Source organism: Lissotriton vulgaris, chromosome 7 (genome assembly GCF_964263255.1).
Source record: "Lissotriton vulgaris chromosome 7, aLisVul1.2, whole genome shotgun sequence".
In the NCBI taxonomy this organism is placed as follows: domain Eukaryota; kingdom Metazoa; phylum Chordata; class Amphibia; order Caudata; family Salamandridae; genus Lissotriton; species Lissotriton vulgaris.
In genome coordinates, this window is record NC_141695.1 from 87,753,572 (window position 1) to 87,776,264 (window position 22,693).

The following is a 22,693-nucleotide window of genomic DNA, read 5'->3' on the forward strand; positions in this document are numbered from 1 at the left end:
TGCACCGCTTCAGTGTGTGTCCACCGCTTCAGTGTGTGTCTCTGAATGAACCCTGTGAGTATCTATTCTCCCAGCGCTCCCTTAGAGCCTGCTGTCTCCCTTTTGGGGTTCACTTTCAAATGTTTCTGATTTCATGGTGGGACCAGTCCCATGGCACACTTAGAAAACGCTTTCCAGGTGTGACCTCAAGATGTCTTTATCACGTTGTCTCACTCATAATACTCAGTTTGGTATATCACAAGTCAACTCCAAGGCCCTTATATAGAGTGGTCTTGGAAATGGGCTGACTATATGCCCGCCCACCGAAAATTACAGCTGGCAGGGTACCAGCACTTCTGGTAATGGATACTATCCACCTAATATGTTTGAATCTGATGGTCTAATATGAAATCGGAAATTACCCAGGGAATTGGTGACTTTTGGTCAGATTTCCACAGTAACTGCTCATTTTGGCTCACATATTTACAAGGAAATGTTTGCTGCATCTGCAGCTGAAATCGCAATGTGGCATTAATCACATCTTCTGTGTTCCCCTGGATCTGATATTTTCAATGGTACCAGTAAGGCCTGTTACTGGCCCCACTGGCAATGCAGGTCCCAGAAGCAAAACACAACCACTAGTGCATTAGTGCATTCTCTTCCTATTTATACGAACCTCCTGCACCATTTAGTGATTCTCTCACAGTGACTAGCATTCACCCAGGGTTCCTAATGGTGATATTTACAATGCCAGATTCTTGGAACATTAACACATCAAAGCACCCCACATTGCCTTTACTAAAAACCATGTTACAATTAGACATTAAATGGCACCCCGGTACAACACATTTTGGTTACTTACGCAATTTAATTGTATAAACAACATATATTTGAAAGTTTTGGCTGGTGTGAAATCAAACATAACATGTTGAATATAATGTACAGAAAGATTTAAAAAAAACACCTAATGTATAAAAGAATAGATTCAGAAAAGCAATAGAGAAACTTGAGACACTCAGCATAAATACATTGAGTTTAAGCAAACACACAACTTTGCCAATTGCCTATTCTCCCAGGGGAGGGAAGAAGTCTTCTGGTCAAGCTGAACAGAACATCCTGAATCATCAATTTATGGTCGTTTTATAACTTTTTTTAGGAAACCTATTCATGCATATCCAATTGAGCGGTGAATTGCAGTCCATATAAGTTACGTTGTGAATATTCACGGCGGCACAAGCTTTGGTTACGTTGCGAACATTCTTCGGAAATGTTGGACTAGGAAGAAAACAGAAGGTAAAGATGTGTTCATCATTGTCTAGACAACATTCTCAGTCTATCAAACACCACCCCTCCATTAATTAGGATATACTTTTCTACAAGGGGAATGAGTCAAAAACTTCCATACGTTTTGTTATTTTCAGCTCATTTGGGAACTGCTGCGATTGATAAGAAGCAAGGTAGGTCAGGCTCCCAAAGCAAAAGATTATTTAGCATCTATTCTTCTCTCTGCCCCAGGCAACACTGACATTCCTACGATCACTTGTGTTCAGGGCATATCACACTTCTGCACATCCAACTAACTGGCACAAAAATAAATTTCTGTACAGTTCCCACACTGCTAGAAAGATCCTCGAAGTCCTATCCCTGCACACCATCAGAGCCTCAGCCTCAATATGACATGCAAAACATGATAGACCAATTCCGCCACTGACTTTGTTTCATGCTGCCAATGAATACATAAACCATCTAAAAGAAAATCATCTACAAAACCAGAACAAAATATAGGATTTGTATACAAGATACTTAACTTCGGTAATGATGTATCTGTAAGAGACATGTGTTAGTTGTAGATTCTATGTCAGGACCAGAGGCTTCGGATTATGCTTTACCTTTCTTCGCTCTTTATTTTCACAAATTTCACAGCATCCCAGAAAAGCTCAACACATGCTTATATATACCAAAAAACAGGGTAAAGAAAGCATTAACAGTAAAACACACAGATTTTTAATGTCCAACAAACTACTACTCCTATCATCCCATGTAAGTAGAGTCCAATATTAGTCCTTAATAGTGTCCATGACATGTAGATAGGTCCTCCATCTTGAGTCCTTTTCCTCTTTCTTCGCTGCTTCGCAGCCAGTTAAGTGCCTTCTTCCTCATCTCCTGTTGGGTATTATGGCGTTGTTTATTTAGATTCCTAGCAAGTAGCTGCGCTAAAGGAGGGCTCTGTGTGGCGTTATTGCTTGTGTTTAATTGTATTTGCCCCCACAGAGTACCTTTTAATTGCGGGAGCGCTCCGTCACTCCTCACGCGTTTATCCTGTGTTTGGTGGCCTGTGCGGCCACTAGGGGGTGCTGCTGTGCCTCGTTGCTCCTCAACGCGGTTTCCTCACATAGAGGGGCCGCGCTGAGGAGCGAGTCGCGTTGGAGCCTTGATCCCCGCCGCCTCACCTGAACGCCCAGTTATCTGGGTCTGTACTTACCCCATTTTTCATTCCTTACGCCACGCGTAGGGTCAGTATCGCGGGTCTACCTTATTGAGCGATGCGGGCGGAATTTCTCCAGTACATTGCGGTTTTTACCACGTTGGGCCTAAGAGAGGTCGCAAAGTGGCCAGGAGCCCTTTGTAGGTTATTTTGGCCAAAGGCACGCTGGGAGGCGGATAAGTCCCAGTCCTTTGGAGGATCTGCGCGCCGTGAAGGGGTGCTGCCTTCATTCTGGTTTCCAACCAGTCTATTGTAGACGGCCTTCCTCACCCTTGGTGGGACTTGTGTTTCTTTACGTCCATGTAGCCAGGTCCTGCGGTGTACGTGCTGTCCGGCATGGAGCAAGAGGGGTATTATGAGGAGGAAGAGTACCAATACTTGAATGATGATGAGTTCTACAATGCGGTAGACAGCTCCATCTAACGATGTGTCGCGGAGATAGTGGGCCTGTCTGTCCGCATTGTGGAGGAGTGCACGAAGCTAGCGCATAGTCACCCAGTTGCGCCGGGTGCCGTCCCGTCTCCTGCGGAGGAGGAGCCTCCCGCCCCGAAGAAGCCCTGCAGGGAGGGTGCCTCTGTGGGGGCGCAGGGTGTGGACAGGGACGCCTTCGAACGCCTGTGCGATGCGTTTTTGGCCAAGGTGACCTCTCCCACCCCTGCGCCACCGTCGGGCCCGGAACCCTTGGTGTCTTTGGGGACGGCTCCCTCTTCGCCTGGAGGGGTATCACTGGTGGACACTGACGATGACGACGACTCGGTACGTTCTTGGAGACCGTCCACCTCAGCCGCCGTGTTGCCTCAGGATAGTACGGGGATGCTGGACCTGGAGGATATCATCCACCCGCGGTCCGCGGCCTGAACTCCCGGAGACAAGGTGGCGAAGTTTGTGGTGGGACGTCTTCGCAAGCCTCTTGAGAAGGAGGCAAGGAGTTGCCTGTGGGGAGAATGTTCCCAGCCTACTTTGGAGGGCAAGGTGGCTAGGACGCCCAAACTAGATTCCAAGATGGCCACGTTCCTTGCGAAATTTGTAAAAGATCCCGCAAGGGTATTGACCGCTCCTGGCGCTCCTGTCAGGATAAACTGCTGAACGCTATAGGGCCCATCACTAAAATCCTTGACATGGCGGAAGAGGCGAAGGTGACAGGGGCCACGATCTCGCCTGACGTCCTGTTGAATTGGGCGCAGAGGGTGGTCATCTTCATGGGGAACGCCAACTGCGCCCTCTCGACTGAACGGCGGCGGTCACTCCTAATTAAATTGGACCCAAAGTTGGGGGACTTGGCCTCCTCGGAGGCAGGAGCGGTGGCCCAAGGGGGATTCTTCGTAGTCCCATTCATCAAAGAACTAGGCAAGTTCGTATCGACCTTTACCTCCCTGGACAAGGCCCAGTCCAGCATTGAGAGTTTTCCAACAACGTTTCTCGCGTGGGCCTCGCGGTAGAACTTTACCAAGGGTCAAGGCTCCGGGCGAGGGCAATACAACACCTTGGCCAACTATAACAACTTTTACCCCACCCGGGGTCAAAAGTCAAAATGGCCGGGGAGGCTTCAAGAATAATTCCGGAAACAATAATTCCGGCGGTAAGTGTAATTCATGCAGAGCAGGTGCGCATTGGCGGCCGGCTAGCAGCTTTTTCAGGGGCTTGGACGCCAATTACGGTGGACGCGTGGGTCTTGCAAACGATCCACGGCTTCCACATAGAGTTTTACGATTGCCCCTACCAATCCAGGCCCCCGCGGCCTCTCGTGTTTTGAGAGGAGAATGCACAATTGATCGACGGAGAGGTCTCGGAGCTGCTGCGCAAAAGGGCCATCTGTGGGTCAGTTCAGCATCCTGCGGGTTTCCTCAGCAATATTTTCCTGGTGGAAAAAACAGACGGTGGCAAGCGGCCGGTTATCAACCTCAAGGAATTCAACGGATGGTTGGTCTACCGGCACTTCAAGATGGAAGGAATCCATCTTCTCCGGGACGTCCTTCTCCCGAAAGATTGGATGGTGCTCCTAGATCTCAAGGATGCGTGCTTGGTAGTGCCCATCCACCCTCCTCACCGTCGTTTCCTCCAGTTCATCTGGAGGGGTCAGGTCTTCGAGTTCACGGCCCTTCCATTCGGACTTTCCTCTGCCCCTTGGTGCTTCACCAAGCTGCTCCATCCAGCGGTGGAATTCCTACGGAGTCAGGGTATTCGGATGATTGTCTACCTGGACGACATCCTCTTGATGGCCCAGTGTCCAGAGCAGCTGGGCCTTCAACTCCAGCAGACGGTTTCCCTGCTTCAGGGGTTGGGTTTCGTCATCAACAAAGACAAGTCTGTCCTCTCTCCCTCTCAGAAGGTAGTTTTTCTGGGCTTCGTGGTGGACTCACTCCAAGCCTCCTTGAGGCTCCGTCCCGGAAGATGGCCAGGTTCAGACATGTGTTACGCCAGACGATTGTCAAATCCCACACCTCCCTCCGTCATATTGCCAGGGTGGTAGGGCTTCTCTCCTCGTCCATCCAGGCAATCTTTCCGGAGCCCCTCCATTACCGGGCTCTCAAGCGTCTCAAGGTGCATCACCTCAGAAGGGGTATGACTTACGATCAGTTGGTTCCCCTATCTGCGGAAGTGAAGGACGAGATGTCTTGGTGGCTCATTCACATGGAGGCCTGGAACGGGCGTGCGATCTTTGGGTCCGTCCCAGATCTGGTAATAGAATCCGACGCCAGCAGGTCAGGTTGGGGCGGCTGCTGCGGGGACTTCTCCACAGGCGGCGCCTGGTCATCAGGGGAGCAAGCTTTGCATATCAATTGTCTGGAGTTATTGGCGGGGTCTTTCGCAGTGCGCTGCTGGGCCCGGGACTCAGTACGCTCGTGCATTCTCCTGCGGATGGACAATGTCTCGGCGGTTCGATACGTCAACCACCTAGGCGGTCCTCGGTCCAGAACTCTAGTGAATTTGGCAAAGGAGTTTTGGGACTACTGTCTGGCTCATCACGTCTCCGTGACAGCGGAATACCTACCAGGCCGGGCCAACCAAGTAGCGGATTGGCACTCCAGACATCTGCGGGATTCCAGCCAGTGGAAACTGGACGTCGGGGTGTTCGAGCGGTTGAACAACCTCTGGGGTCCGTTTTCAGTGGACCTATTTGCGTCCCGCTTGGACCATCAGCTTCCTCGGTTCTCCAGCTGGAAGCTGGACCTCTAGCGGAGGCCACGGACGCTTTCCTGCAGGACTGGAGTCAGGAAAAAGCGTATGCATTCCCTCCTTTTTCGATGGTGGTACGGACGGCGGCCCAACTGCGCCGCCAGAAGGCGGAGCTGGCGGTGATCATGCCAGTTTGGAGGTCTCAAGTTTGGTTTCCAGTTCTTCTGGAACTTTCTCGGGATTTTCCAATCCTACTCCCCCGATTTCATCGCCTTCTTCTGAATCCGGAAGAGGAGTAACACCCCCTCATAATTCAGGGGTCTCTTCAACTTATGGCATGGCGAATTTCAGGCGACACTGGTCGCTCCCGGGCCTTTCGAGATCAGCTGAGGACTTTATGTCCAAGGCCTTGGCCGCCAGTACCGCGAAGCGCTACAGTTCCGCCTGGAATAGGTGGATGCGTTGTTGTCTTCGAAGGGACTTGGATCCCATGGTCGCGGGTGTCGTTCCCATCTTGAATTTTTTGGCCGAATGAGCCTCGGAATGGTTAGCCTATCTCACCATTAACGCAGTGTGCTCGGTGATTTCGGCTGCTCATTACCCAGTTTAAGGTTCTCTGGTTGGCGAGCACCCCTTTGTCTGTCGACTCCTACGGGGTATACATCTCTTTATGTCTCCGGAACCACGTTACTCGGTCCTCTGGGACGTTAATGTCGTTCTGAATTTATTTCTGTCTTGGCAGCCTAATAAATATCTTTCTTTAAAGGAGTTGTCGGCCAAGCTGGCCATGCTTTTGTGTTTGGTGTCTTGCCGCAGGGTGTCGGATGTTCGGGCACTAGATGTCACGGCAAGGGTCTTCTCCCTGGATGGGGTCACGTTTACTGTAGGGCGTCGCATGAAATCTGCATCGAGGTTGATTTCTTACGCAGCGTTTGTAGACACTCCCAAGCTGTGTGTTGTTCAGTGCCTGAAGGCGTACGAAGATATGACCTTGGAAATTCATCCTCCGGGCAAACGACAATTACTTATTGCTTTGCGAAAGCCACACAAGGCTGTCTCTTTGCCCACCATTGCTAGATGGGTGAGATGGGTCATGCAAGAGGCAGGCATTGACACTAGCCTGTTTGGAGCACACTCAGCTAATCAAGTCTCTCGCCAGTGCTGAAAGAGATCTTGCACCACCTCTGAGTGAAGACGCCATTCGTGATCGACCAGGCATCGACAGCTGAGTTTGTCCACTCTGGCATTCAGAGAACCTGCCAGGTGTTGAACCCCCAGGGTCATGCCTTGATGTTCCAGAATTGTCCTGAGGCGGAGAGCCTCTTGACAAACGGTCCACGAACCCACCCAGCCCTATTTTTGAAGTACCACATGGCGGTGATGTTGTCTGTGAACACCTGCACCATTTTCCCTTTTACAGAGGGAAGGAATGTCTTCAGTGCCAATCTGATCGCCCGGAGCTCCAGCAGGTTGATATGGATGCCGGACCCCTGCCGGAGAGCAGACGCATCTGATCCCCACCTTTCCCAGATGGCCGCCCCATTCCAGGAGTGACTCATCCCTTAGATCTGGGTGGGGAAGGGAGAGGGATCTGCCTCTAACCCAATCTTGGTTTGTTAACCAACACTGCAGCTGTGTCACAGTCCCTTCTGAAATCTTCACATATTCGGAAAGATTCCCCTGATGCTGCGACCACTGAAACTTCAGGTCCCACTGCAGAGCCCACATATGCCACCTGGCATGATCCACCAGGATGCAGGAGGCCATGAGGCCCAGCAGCCTAAGAGTCATTCTCTCTGAAATCCGGGATAGAGGCTGAAACATCGGTCTCATAGCCCAAATATTCCAGACTCGCTGTTCGGGAGGATATGCCCGAAACTGCAGTGTCAAGAACAGCTCAGATGAATGGGAGCATCTGAGAGGGAGTCAGGTGTGACTTTGGCACGTTTACAGTGAACCCCAGCAAATGCAGGAAGTCCGCCATAGTTTAAAGGTGGGAGACGACAACCTGGGGCGAGCCAGCTTTCAACAGCCAGTTGTTGAAATAGGGGAGACTGGGACCCCTGATCTGCGCAGACGAGCTGCGGCTTCTGGCATCACCTTTGTGAACACCCGAGGGGCACTGGTAAGGCCAAAGGGGAGCACAGTGAACTGACAGTGATATGATCCACCGCGAACCGTAGATAGCGTCTGTGGGCTGTGGGAATGTGGAAAAAAGCGGCCTGCAAGTCCAACGCCACCATTCAGTCTCCGGGGTCGAGCGTAGATAGGACTTGAGCAAACGTGAACATCCTGAACTTCTCCTTCTGGAGGAAGCGGTTGAGGGCCCGTGGATCTAGAATAGGAAGCAGGCCTTTGTCCTTCTTGGGCACCAGAAAGTAGCAGGAATAGCAACCACATACTACTTCTGGCACAAGGACCCTCTCTATAGCTCCTTTGGCCAAAAGAGCGGAGACTTCCTGGCGAAGAAGTGCCAAATGATCCTTCGACATGCGATTGTAAGATGGTGGTCTGGAGGGAGGGGTAGTCTTGAAGGAAAGGGAGTAGCCCCTTCTAATGATTTACAGAACCCACCTTTCTGTCTTGGACTGCCAGTGGAGGAGGTGATGGCGAATCCTGCTTCCAACTGGCTGAAGATGGGCTTGGAGGCAGTGACCGGGAGGGGGGAGGGGAAGGGGGCCTCGGGCGGTCGCGTGGGTGGTCAACTGACTCACGTGCTGGTATCCAGCCCAGCGAGGACACTGGGTCCCACAAGTGCGGCCACGCAGAGCTTGGGCAGCTTGCGTGAACTGGTGGCTAGACTGAACCAGGCGTGGTTGGTAGCCCCTTCCGTAGCCAAGAAAGGGACAAAACGCAGACAGGAGTGAATGGAAAGGCGCAGTGAGGCCCACAGATCTGGCCAGGGCTCGAGAGTCTAGGCAGCCGTAGCGTCGACAGGCTACCAACATGGCAATCATTCTGTCCAATAAGTGGGTGGTATCCAGTCCACATCGAATGGTGAATTGGACTGCGTCTCTCCCATCTGCAAATGCCTTGGAGAGAACGACCTGGGCCTCCTCTGGGCACTGAGGCAGCACCTGCGCGACTGTATCACAGATGGTATGGGAGTAGCATCCCAAGAGGCACGCAGTATTCACCGACCACAGTGCCAAGCTGGAGGAAGAGAAAATGTGCTTCCCAAGATGTTCTTGCTTCTTGGATTCCTTAACTCGGGGAGCATAAAGGAACGCGTCCTTAGAAGAAGAGGCTTGGAACAGCAAGTTCTCAGGGGAAGGGTGTTGGGCAAGAACACAAGGTTGCTGGGGCCGGGTGACGGCAGAGGGCAATTGTCCTCTCCACAGGAGCCCCTGTGCTGGGCTTGGATCAAGTGCCCAGGAGGACATCAGTAAGGGCTCAATTGAAAGGCAATACGGGTTCAGAGGAAGAACCAACTGTCAGGAGGTTTGTCCTGACTGCCACCAAAAGAGAGCTCAAGGCCAAGGACCTCGAGCGCCCTTATGAACACCACAGCATAGGACGCTTCCTCCTCCGTTGCCACGGTAGGGAGTGAAAGAAAACCAATGTCTGGAGAGGTGTCCAAACCACTGGCATCACCCAGGTCCTCTCGCCAGTCTGGTTCTTCCAGCTGGTAGGTTAAAGGGTCTAGCAACCTCTCAAAGTCCTCATCACCACCCTTTGGTCGATAGACACCAGGGATGAATAGGGGACAAAAGTATCCCCAAGGGTTGGTTCCGACGTCGGTCCGGCTCTGTGTCCAACTTGGGGATGAGGATGGGAACGGCATTGGCCAGGGGCACAGCTGGGGCACGGAGGTGTCGCCATTGAGATCAGCACCACTGAAGGTCAAGTAAGATTGATCCGCATCGATCTGGATCTATGCCTGGATCCGCGGGCTCCTCCAGCACTGGGAAAAGAGCCGCTGGCATCAAAGGCCCAGGACCCCCGTTCCGCTCTGCGGGGCCCATAGGCACGACGGCAGAGTCGGGTTGCCCAAAGACAAGGTGTAAGGCCTCGTATAAGTGGCAAAGTTGGGCAGGGTCCCTGAAAGGTGGGAGGCGTGGAATAGTCGCTGAAGCAGGTTCCAAAGATGGAGCCTTCGAGCAATGACGCTCCAAGTCGCGCCCCATGACATATATGACCAACGGGGAGAAGGTGCAGAGCGCTTGTGCTTTTTCACCTTCTTCTTGTGCTCGGACTTACCCGAGGACCTTGATGACTTGGAGTGCGGCGAGGAGTGGGGCTCTGCGAATGGCCTTGTGACCTTCCTCTCGAACGAGACCAGGAGCAGCGTGGAGCCGACTGCCGGACCTCCAACAACGTTTGGGACCGCTCCCGCAAAGTCTTTGGGTTCATGGCCTGGCAGGCGGAACACGACTTCGGGTCATGGTCGCACTCCAGATACCAAGTACATGAGGTGCAGATCTGTCACAGACTTAATTAAACAAAAATAATTAACATCTAGATGTTGTAAGACTGGTCTCAATAATGGTGGGGAGCACACCATGGGGCATATTATCAAGCAGGGCGATAGGCAATTATCGCCGCTTTTAGCGCCGTTTTCGGCCGCTAAGTGACGATAATTCTATCGCCCTATTAGCAAGCTGTCGCTAACTGATGTTAGCGACAGCTTTTAGGCGATAGCAAGCGGTTTGGGGCCCGCTTTGCATGTCAGCGATATTTATCGCTAATGACATGCAAAGTGGGCGTACCCAACCAGTTAGAACGTCGCTATTGCCTATTAGCAAGGCAGGCGTAGCGATGGAAATATTTGCGCTAAGCGCGAATATCTCCAAATACTAAAACCTGCCCAGACCAGTTCTTAGCCATGTTATCCAATGGGAGGTGGATAACATGGCTAAGAGCATTTTGTCGCTAATGCTTGAATATCGCTGTATTCTCAGCGATATTCACTCATTTCGCCGCTATCGCTGGATATTTTAGCACAATGGAGAAAAACGTTGCTAATAGCATGTTTTCTCCGCTAACATATCCAGCGATAAAAAAAATGCGCTAAGCGCATTTTGCGATAAATATCGCTATTCCTTGGTAATATCCCCCCGTATTCTTTAAATACCCCTCACACACCAAAAGGACCCTTGGTGTCATGCTTCATCATTGGGGTCTTCGCACCCCTCTACGGGATGCGGCGTGCTGCTAACCGACGACTACAGGAGCACTTTTATACTTTGGCTATGTGTGGTGTGTGTGAGGTTTCAGTGCGTATAAGTGAGTGGTGGGTTCTGAAAAGTTACAAAGTGAGGTTAAAAAGCACCTGGCACGTGAGGTCTACAAAAATTTTAATGGGCCCCTGTACTGTTAAAAGGGTGATTGTGAGGCATTTTGTATGTTAATGTACAACAATGTCTGTGTGCGTCGTCAACATGCATCGAAGCTAGGCTTCTTCTTCAGGATGGGGTGCACAGATCCCCACCTTACTCACGTCCCTCGAAAATTTCGGATTGATTACAGAAAAGTGATATTAAGCTAAAAAAGTCTAGTATGTGCCTACTTGTCTGTTCAAAAGTTTATACATTGGGAACCTGAAAAGGACAAAGAAAACACAAAAAGAAGAATATGTTGGTATTATCATTGTAATATCCAGAAATGCAGGTTCAGTGACCTTAAAAATTGTGAGGGCAACAACTGTTAGACATCCCATTGTGGTGGTGTGCCCTGTAAAAAAGAACACAGACAAGACACGCACAACATATAACATAAAACACACGCTCTAGTTCATTAACCTATAAAGTTTTGAGGAATCTAATCTTGTTAGCCATTTGGGAAAGAAACAATTGTGAGCCTACTTGCTGCCAAAGAACTGGTTGGCACCATGAGCCTCCAAACGGTGGGGTTGAAGTGCTATTTGCACCCTGTAAAGATAAGGTATAATGCTCAATCTGTAGGAACGCCTAGTATTCACTTACTTCTCCTGGTGGCAACCGAGGTTGCTTAGTGGTTAGTTATACTCACTGCTACACAACAATTTCTGAGCCTTACTTCCCCCGACCGCGGCTCCCCTGGTAGTGAAAAGAGCCAGGTATCTGAGCCTTAAGTACCCCCACCAATCACCATGAATTATTTGGTTAATTGGTCAAAAACTAGGAAAAGTTGTGGGCCATATAAGCCATTTGCAGGCTGCCGGTAAACTCATGGCTAGCCAGGCTGATGAGAGGTGTTACCTCGAAACCGGTCCGGTCCTCGGATGCTTGATTCCGTTCTGGGAAGGACATGGCTTTTGTAGTTCGGACTGGACTGTTTCCATGGGGCACAGGGTCAGAGCTGATTTGCATATCGCCATTGTCTAACCCAGGGTGGTGTGGAGTGCAAAAAAACGATGGATTTGGGCCCAGATCTTTGGACTGGGATGAATGTGTGACATTGATCCACATTCGGTCCATCACCTGTTTTGTTGGTAAACTCATGGCTGCCTCCCGTCTAGTATACTGAATGGGGCGCAAGCGCCGGGCGTGCTGCGGTTATCGCGCATGTGCAAACCCGATGGCAGAGTGTCTAGGGTCCTGTACATGCGCGTGTGGATACCGCGGCCAGGCATTAGCGGAGTGCTAAATATTGGCAAAAGTCAGTGTGAAGCGTGTTCCAGCTTCATTTAATGCGATAGATCGTTACCAAAAATAATGGTCTTGTGCTTGATGTTGGCAAAGTCAGTGTGAAGCGCATTCAGGCTTCATTTAATGCGATAAATCGTCACCAAAAACAATGGTATCGTTTTTAAATGACAAATAAACACATATGGGAAGGAATGGATGGTACTGCCACCTGTGGGGTCGTAATAGATACTGATCATTGAGAGAGATTCTCCCGAGATATATCAGACATTAGGAATGGTGGCAGTGATGTGCTCAATCTAATGAACATTAGTTCCAACTTATGAGGGTGTAAGGCTTACCAAAAATAGTCTAAAGAAGTCAACTTGCACACATGTGCATACTATTATGGTAGAGGTGTGTGGACTAAATTACAGTGGATCTGGAAAGATGTCTTGTAATCAGCCAAAATACCATATGATATTGGTATTGGTGTCAAGTTGTCTTGTTTCAAAATAGGTGGGGGACAAAGTTAATGCAGCTGGCCCCACGGTATATCGTCGTTTAGGCCAATCACGTGGGTGCCCAGCCGGAACACCCAGCGTTGCTCTTTTTCAAAGAGGCCTTGCTCAGAGGGTAGTTGTTCAATTATGGTCCAGTGTAGGTCGTTTACACAGTGCATTTCATTCAGAAAGTGTGTCGTCATTTTTGTTGTGCTTTTCCTGCGCCTTACATTGCTCTTATGCTCGCTGATTCTGGTTTTGACTGATCTTGTTGTCATTCCAATATATTCAAGGCCACAAGGGCACGTAATCATGTATATGACATGTTTACTATTACAGTATCTAAACTTTCTTTGATCCCATGTAGTTCCGTTCCTAAACGCCAGTTGTCTGCTTTTCTTTGTTATGTGGCAGCTGCTGCAGTTACCACAGGGATGATGACCCTGTATCCCATGTATTGTGGGTTGCTCTGGATTTTTTTTTGAGGACGGGTGTGGACTAGAAAGTTTTTAAGGTTTCTACCTTGCCTATGTGCAAAGAGGGGCTTCTCAAAATCCAGGTCACCACACATCAAAGTACGCCAATGTTTATTTACGATTTTTGAGATTTCATTGGAATGTGTATTGTAGGTGGTCACACATATGGGTTTTTTATTGGGCTCTTTCTGCACCTTTTTTTCCAGGAGAGCCTCTCTGTTGTTATTCCGGGTACTCTTCATGGCTTTGTTGATTACAGTGGCAGAATAATTTCTCTGTTGGAGTTTCCATTTAAGGTCTGCCGCTTGTGTCTTATATTCCCCCACATCAGAACAATTCCTTCTCAGACGGAGAAATTGACCATGCGGTAGGTTGACATGAAGGTGTTGTGGGTGAAAGCTGTCAAACCTTAGGAGACAATTTCTCGCGGTAGGTTTAAAGTGGGTGGTGGTTTTTAGAAATACCACCCTCTGGATAGTTGTTTAGATCAAGGAACACCAGCATTTCATGTGAGACAGAGCTAGTAAATTTCAGAACAGCATTCTGTATGTTGAGCCACTCCATGAACTGTGTCACAGATTGCATGTCGCCCTCCCAGATGACAAAAATGTCATCTATGTAGCGTCTCCACGTACGTAAGTTGTTTCTGAAGGGGTTATTTTCGTGAAGGATTTTATGTGTCTCTAGATGGTGGACGTAGAGACCGGCCAGGCTCGGAGCAAAGGTGCTCCCCATGCTGGTACCGTGGCTCTGTAAGTATAGTGTATTTTCATATTCAAAAAAATTGTTTGTTAGGGCAATGGAAATGCACTCGAGAACCACCCCTCTAGGTGTTTGATATTTCCATGGTGTGGAGAACAAAACTTCCTCAATGATGTAGAGTGTTTCATCATGGGGTGAACTAGTATACAGGCTCTCCACATCCAAACTTAGTAGCAGTTGGGTTGAGGGGTCAAAAGGTAAGCTCTGTAACAATTGGAGTACCGCTTTCGTGTCTTTCAGGTATGTGTCAGTGGCCTGTACCAGGGGGTATAGAAAGGCATCCGCAAATCGGGATAGAGGTACCACAATGGAACCGATTCCAGAAACAATAGGCCTCCCTGGAGGTTTTTCCAGGTCTTTGTGTATTTTAGGGATGGTGTAAAAGTACGGTATCTTTGGTGCCTTTTGGATCAGGAAATTAGTCTCTTTTTAGGTCTCGGCATCGAGACCTATTGTGGCCGAGTTCGCTCTCAACGGAGACAGAGCGGTGCACGCAGGCAGGCAGGCAGGCACGCGCCGCGCACACACAGACACATACTCAGAGACAGACACATGCACACACACGCACACACACACACACACCCACACCCCCCCTCCCTCTCTGCCCACTCCCTCTCTGCCGCCCCCCCTTTACCCCCACTCACCGGGCTCTTTCCCTCCGCAGCGGGTCAGTCACAGCAGCAGGCAGGCTCGGTGTCTTCTCCGGCAATCTTCAGCTGATGTGCACGCCCACGCTGGATCTTGTGCGCGCCCACCACGCTGTTTCGTGCCCGTTGATCCTCAGCTTGTCCTCTCCTTCTTTCTGACTCAGTTGAGTTTGCCGGCTACGTTTTGCATATACTCTTTCCTTGCAATAGATCTACTCCTTCTATTTTGGCACCGTGTCTTTCCCTTCATCTTGTTTCTCCTCCGTTGATCTTTCCGGCGTTCATGCTTCATACTAACCCCCTCGCCCCGCCTGCGTCCAGACAACAGAACCTCCTCCTGTGCGCCGTCGCACGGCCTTGCGCATTCCATGTCCTGCACCCATTGCACAGGGATCTTTGGCACCCAGTAGCCGTGAGTCTGTGTGCCCACAACATTGGCTACTACGTAGCCTGGGGGTGAGGTTTGTGGCACAAAATAGGAGGAGGTGCGATCACGTGACCTCCTGCTGCTGCGACAGCGCAACGAGCGGCCAGTTCAAGTGAAAAGTTTGGGCAAACAGCAGCTACACTGGCAATGGCAGCGCTGCTCCTTCCATACCGCATTAATTATATAAAAATCCAGCAACGTGAATGAAGGAAGCCAGTCTGAGGCGCCGGCGGATGAGTGAGCTGTGCCCGCACCAGCTCACACACTGCTGTATAACCACAGTTTATTTTTTAGCACAGGACTAAACGCAGGAAGACAAGGCATTTCAAGAGCATGCATTTCAGTGTTATCATTTGCCTCAGAGTGAACATCCGTTTATTAAGCCGTGACTCATCCTAAACGAGTTACGGTAATGTGACCGTAAATAGCACAGGCACTGGTGTTGGAGCAGAAGTTTACACCACAGTGCAAGCACAGTTGCCGAGCCAGGCGCAGAATCGTGGCTGAGCTGACGCTTGCTACAGGAGTAGTTGCCACGGCCACACTGAGGAGCAAAAACAAGTAAGTGACTGATTCACTTAACATTTACCCAACCATGATAGCGCAGCCACATGAACGCGGTCCATCTAGCTCTCCGCACGGCCCACTGCGGCGACAGCTAACTGCCCGGTGTTCAGCTTAGAATGACCTTGTGACAGCCGCAACCGGCCGGCACAATCTGGCACTGCGGGGCCGGGCAGCAGGCAGTGATGCACTACCCATCTGAGCCAACATATCCTGACAGGCCACAAAACTGCTTGGCACAATCTCACAAACCAGTGTGGGCAGCACATTGATTCCTACAGAAATGGCCTGAGCGGAGGCCCAGGCAGCCCTAATCAGTGCAGACAGCGCCAGCGTAGTCAACTTTCAGCACGGCCAGCACCACTTAGTTTAAGTCAAGAACCTGTATACAGTAGCTCTGGGACTGCCTTACTCGCAGCCTACAGTAAATCTGGTGCTGTGGGGCAGGGCAGCAGGCAGTAGTGTTCCAACTGGGGCGGACACCGCTCAGCAGTGCTGCTAATCACTTTTATAGGGATGAACAATCATTACTATAGTCAAGGATAAAACAGTGTCCTGGTTGTCTGTAATGTGTGCCTCGCACCATTTATTTCTGGTGTTTTACAGCAGTTTTAATATCTTATAGTTTCTCGTTGCTTAACTGGGTGTCATTTCTGATATTTAATTATGTTTCCCTCGTCTTCATTACTTGATTTTGCTAGCGTCAAAGTGTCACTCATAGTCTTTGAAATGTCACTCATAATTCAAGTAAAATTATGAAAATGTCACACATAGCAATCTGAAACCTTGGCAGCCATGGATCGGTTCTGCTCCGCCCCTGTGTCACGCAGCGCCGCAGGGGTGCACCTGGGCCGCCCTGTTCTCACCGAGGCTGCCTGTTGTCCTTTTGTCTGGCTCATCTTAACGTCACTGAGACGTGGAGCCGGGAGTCCTGCGGGCTGCACTGAATGCTGCAGGTTGAGTTCCCAGCGCCGAAGCTACACGTTGCTCTCTGTAATCACTGACGGGCGAAGAGGTTGGTTTAGGTTTATTGTTTGTTTGCTTTATTTTTATGTTTTAATTATGCACAGTATATAATTTCTCCTTGGCAGGGCAGTGACTCATGTAATGATCTCCAGGACAGTGGTTTGTGTGACTAGGATGTGGAGTGTTATCGTCATCCGGGTTTACCTGTTCCTTGAATGGGCAGGCTGTATAGTAAGTTGTGTGCAGTGTGTAAAGCTGCTGCATTGTATGTTGTGCTGATGCTGCCCGCCGCTTGTATACACATGGGTGTACAGAATATGCACACCAGCAAACAGCTAGCAATAAGGTGGGCATGTAGAAGACCCCTTCTTTTGCAATTGATGTTGTGTCTTCTAGAAAACTGACCGCAGCCGTGCAAAATATGCTAATGCATAAAGTATTCACAGATACGGACAGGGAATTGCACGTGTGTGCGCATGCCGCGGAATAAAATGATCATTTGGTGGGACATGATATTTGGGATAGGTGGATAAGCAAGTTGGCTAGGTCGATGTGCGTGGGCGGATGGGCGATGGTTGGTGGGGTGGCGGACGGATGGATGAATGGGTGGCTTAGTAGCTACACAGGCAGACAGCACATAAACTAGTTGCATGGGTGGATGAATGGATGGGTAGATGGATGGATGGGTGCTCAGTAGTTAGACAACACCTAGCAAGGATGGATGGACAGAGAGGCAGATAACTGGGATGTTGGATGGATGAATGGGTGGGATAACCACAAAGTCATCTTGTTATGTGGCGCAGTGGTTGGCAGCAAGAGGACAGCTCCATTCATATTGATGGCAGACGGGCACCACCAGTCCCATTAGTCTGGTCGCTGCCCTACATGTTGCTCTCTGTGCACCCTGCTTAGTTGGATTTTGGTGTAGGCGCTACAGTTTGAGCAGTCTTGGCCATACACGTTTTACGTAATGTGAATCTCTCACACACAGCCTGGCTCAGAGAAGTAACCCAGAAATGAGACCTCACCCAGAAGACTGATTTCATTGGCCCTTGGGTTTTTTTACTATTGCTGCCTTTTGGCTAGGTTCATGTTATTGAAATATAATTTGCATACATACATACTTTATATTTGTATGAGTACAGTACTCATGCCATGTCACTAGTGATATTTGGGGTAGATCAGTACAGTGTCTGTCTGCCTTAATTTGTTCATTACGCCACAACACAGACCACAAGTTGATTGGCCAGTGTTGAACTCTTTCCTTTACGGTGCTTCAGTTGCTTCACCAACCACCGCCAGGACCACTGCCAAACAGCCCTCAGGATCATGGTTGTCACACCGCCTTTGCAGTGATTTTTTTGCTACACTATACACCCATACCATTTAATTTCTCCATGAGCAGAACAAGGAAACAAACTGTTCAGCATCAGATTTCCTGTACCGCATGCACGCTGCTTAAGGCAAGGGGAGAGTTGGCAATTGTCCAGGTCCCCACCCCCCCAAGGGGCCCATGTGAAAGTGAAATCTTTCTATAGCTTAGTTCTGTCTGCTTCTTTATCTCAACCTTTGGCATGATTCAATATTGTTTGGCACAATAGGGCTCAAAATAAAAGAAAACAAGTAATAACATTCAGGGTTGTTTTGAAAAGCGGCCCCAAAAAAATTTCTTACCCAGGGCCCCGAAAATCTCAAATCTAACACTGCTGAACTGTACATTCTGTAGTAACCCGGACTCCTGAGTATCATTTGAATGCGAAAAGTAATATTTATGAAGCCACTATGCAGTTGTAGATCGAATGTAGACTAGGACTCAATCCACAAATGTAAACCTTGACCTAAATTCTAAGGTTACCATTGTAAATTAGGTCCAAAGTAGTTATTACATTTTTGGTATCAACAACATTGCCACGTTTCTTATCGAACACAAGTAAGACAATGTACAATAATAGTGTAGCATGCACAACTATTATGTAGTGATCACTGAAAACTCCCATCTCCAGCTCTGCCTTTGCTCTCACACTATTCATATATGTACCACAAATGTCCTTAGAACTTAGCGCTTTTCGTGGTGTGAAAGGAATAGTAAGGCATTTGTGTGAACAGTTATTTTAATCGAGTGGCCAAATATTCCTTTATTAACTTTATGGTATGGATACCAGTATTTCCCCGTTGGGTTAATCGATGTTAGGTTAGAATAGGCCTAAAATAACATTTCTGTCAAGAGCAGAGCGTGGGGGGCACAGTAACCACCTGTCCCTTCACCCAGAAAAATTCTAAGCTGAGACACTCCATGCAACAAAAAACGCAAGGTATTTGCGATGAATTACAGCAATGAAAATAGATGTGCCTCATTGTTTTTTTTAAAATAAAATGCCTGGGGAGCTGGAGAATGGTGTATGCATTCTTCTTGAGCGTGTTTTGCATGTTTGTTAATGAACGGGTATGTGCACTGTGCAGTTATACTAAAATATTCACAGTTGTCTATGAGATGTCGCTTATTAGTGCATATGGTATAGGGTTAAAAGAGTGTTGCCCGTTGTTGGCAAAACTCTTTTAACCATAATTAACCTCATCACGCATTTTATACTTGCACAAAATTTGTAGATTGGTTACAGTCAACTATTAGTTAACTGATTAGAAGAATGCTTAGCTGCTGTAATGGTTTTATGGAGTTACGGAGGTGTGTTTAAAAGTGTTTCTTCATGTATTCCTGATTTGAAATCCACCTCAGTTGGTTGACCCGTAATAGTGTCCCTCACCTTGGTTTGGAGAAGTTCAAGATTTCTCAAAGTTTTGTCATTTTCCATTTTGTCCATGTGTTTACAGCAGGCGTCTCTCAATTTAGTGGATAAATTGTTGAGTGTGAAATGTACCCTGCATGTTGTACAATTGTGCCTTCTGTCTGCATGCCCAAACTGTTAGTATCTGTATCTGGTTTTAAAATTGTGGTCCCCATCCTCACACTAATTCAGTGTGTATGAGAGCCTAGGCCAGCCCTGGACTTTAGGTGGGTTCTGGACTTGTTCTGAAGCTGGAGGGGCATGCCAAGAGACCCTCATAGTGCAGCAGTACTACTGTCCCTGAATTTCAAATGTCTAGCGTGGTTGTGCAACATACCATTTTTAGGTCTCAGCATCGAGACCTATTGTCGCCGAGTTCGCTCTCAAGGGAGACAGAGCGGTGCACGAGCCTACCAGGGTCTGTGGACGCGCACACACACAGGCAGGCAGGCACGCGCCGCGCACACACAGACACACACACACACACACAGACAGACAGACACACACACACGCACATCCCCTCCTTCTCCCCCCTACTCATCAGGCTCTTTTCGTGTCCGTGTCCCTCTCCCTCCGCAGCGGGTCAGTCTTGGGAGCAGGCAGACTCGGAGGTCGGCGTGTCTTCTCCGGCGATCCGATGTGCACGCTCACGGCGACGTGCGCTCCCACCGCGCTGAAAGAAGGAACAGCAGCTCTGCCAGCCAAATCAAACGAAGTGACCAATGAAATGTGCAAACGCTGGCAAGGGATTTTTTTGTTCAAGAAATGTCTTATTTTCTTTTAAAAAAGGACAACTTACAAGGCGCTCAAGTAGTGTATGTCGCAGGTGTAGAAATGCTCTGACTGCTGAGCAAATACAGACTAGCACACGCGTACAAGCAAAGACCCGCGCACCGCAGCATTCTGAAACTACAACTCCCAGATGCCCTTGCGAGGCAGGTCGCCATGTTGGAGGCTCTGGCAAAACTGCACATGGTGTTTCCTCGATTCCTCGGTGAGGTGTCCAGCTCGGGTGCTGTGTGGGTTGTCAGGCCCATGGTACTGGATGGTGTCCAGCTCGCGGTGGTGCTGGGGGGAAGACAGGCCTGTTATAGCAGTTGGGGTGTTTGGACACGCGGGTCCTGTAGGCTGACAAGAGGGGGGGGGGTAGTCTTAGGGTGCTGGAGTGGTCCGGGGTGCAGGGTCTGCACGGTCGGGATGATGCGGGGTGCACACTCGCGATAATGGCTGGGGTGGAATTTACAGCCACAGGTTGCTGCGGTGGATGCCACCCCACAGGCACTCACTGGCTGCTGGCGGGAGGTTTACATGCTCAGTATCCTTTCAGTACCGCTCAGCTCGTTTCTGTTCACGTTTTTACTGCCTGTCGGGCTTTCCTCTCGATCCAGGTCCCTCCTCTCGCTCCCTCTTTCTCTGTACTAGTTGCTTCATTACTCCACGCCCTCCCCTGTGACCCATGTGATGTGGATTCCATGCTGGAGTGGGTTCAGATTTGGCCTTAAATTTCTGCTTACCCATGACTTTGTTTTATACTTTATGAAACTTCATACATGATCACATCTTTTCAATCTTTCTATAGTGCTGGTGTAACTTGATATTCGTTTGTAAGGCGCTGCTAATGTTGTAAGTGCCTTAACACCTACTGGTAATGTTGGCATATATATAAAACTACGTAAATAAATAAGCTAGTGGGAAGGGTAGGGGGTCAAACACATGTTTCTGTAAGGCTGTCCAGGGAGAATATGCCGGGGGAGTGGCGGAGCTCGGGCTGTTGGGGGGTGCTAGTTCGGGTGGTACACAGTTTGTGGAGGGTCAAGATTTAGGGTGCTTCTGGGGCTGCATGAGCCCAGGATGCTGGAATGATGGGCTTGGGCTAAAATGACCAAAGGTTGTACAGACTTAAGATTCTGCCGGGAAAGAGGTGCACATAGTCTTTGGGTTCTGTAGTGGGGCAGACAGTCACAGGATGGTGCTGGGAAGTGGATGAGCTCAGGATGCTGGGGGGCTGGCGACGAAAGGCGAGTGCTGGAATGGTACCCAGGCAGGCACGAATATGCTGCCGGCGTGTCTGGACTCTGAGTCTGTCCCCGTGAAGCTGCCCCTCCTGTTCCTCGCTCCGCTCCCTTTTCTGACCCCCCACCGCCCTGTTCCTCGTTCCGCTCGCTTTTCTGACCCCCCACCCCTCTGTTCCTTGTGACGCTTGCTTTTCTGAACCCCCACGTCCCTGTTCCTCGTTCCGCTCGCTTTTCTGAACCCCACCCCCGTTCCTCGTTCCGCGTGTGTGTGTGTGTGTGTGTGTGTGTGTGTATGTGTGTGTGGGGCTCTGTGTGTGTGTGTGTGTGTGGGCCTCTGTGTGTGTGTGTGTGTGTGTGTGGGGGGCACTGTGTGTGGGGCGCTGTGTGTGTGTGGGGCGCTGTGTGTGTGTGAGGCGCTAACTAACTAATAATCTACTACTTACTCTACAACTCCCTAATACTCCCTAATAGATTTAGTAATAAAAAAAAATGCTCTACGGTACTCACTCTAATACTCAACACAAGACAGCCTACTACACACAATTTACTACACACTACTACTCACTCTTTACTACTAACTCTCTAATATTCTCACTACTCACTCTACTACTTACTCTACAAATATCTAATACTCTATACTCACTGTACTACTCAATATCAACTACTCACTACTACTCTACTACTTACTCTACAACTCTCTAATACTCACTACTCACTTTAGTACACACAAAAACTACTCTACAGTACTCACAATAACACTCACTCTCAAATATTATCACTACTCGCTCAACTACTTACTCTACAACTCCTTACCACTGTCTACTAACTGTAATACTCACTATCAACTACTCGCTACTACTCACTGTACTAAATAGCATCTAATGTATAGTACTGTAATTCTGTACTACACAGTCTGCTACACTCTCTACTACTCAACATTACTCACTCATAATTAGTCACTCTCTACTACTCACTCTTTACTACTGAAACTAAAAATACACTTTGTATATGTAAGGGTGTGGCTGTGCATGTAAATGTGTGTGGCTCTAGGACTCTTTACTACTCGCTCTCTCACTCTTTAATACTCACTCTTTCACTTGTTACTATTCGCTTTCTAATACTCTCTTTACTAATCACTCTCTCCTACTCACTATCAACTACTCACTCTACTACTCTCTCTGTGTGTGGGTGCAAATGCAAAAGGTCTCACATATGCGAGCGATTAAGCTATTGGCAATGTAAATGACAATGCCATTTATGATTTAAAAAAAAAATGTCATGAGCAATGCCAATAGCTCTACCTTTAATAATGCCGAGACCATTGCACTGTAAATGCTTGTTTTGATAGCCAGTTACAGGCCAAGGCTTCCTCCAACATTCCCGATATCTTGATACGAAGTGCCTCTGTGGGGTTCTCTTGTAGA

The 22,693-nt window shown here is 49.0% G+C and overlaps 1 protein-coding gene across 1 annotated transcript in view; it reads right to left on the bottom strand.

Annotated features, from left to right (window-relative positions):
* Positions 1 to 929: 929 nt before the first annotated feature.
* Positions 930 to 22,693, bottom strand: part of LOC147700858 (uncharacterized) — a 642,530-nt gene continuing 620,766 nt past the window's right edge. The window contains exon 7 of the mRNA XM_086928515.1: positions 930 to 1,254. Coding sequence (XP_086784641.1) covers positions 1,104 to 1,254 — 151 coding nt within the window. The 3' untranslated portion in view covers positions 930 to 1,103. The remainder of the gene's footprint in view (positions 1,255 to 22,693) is intronic.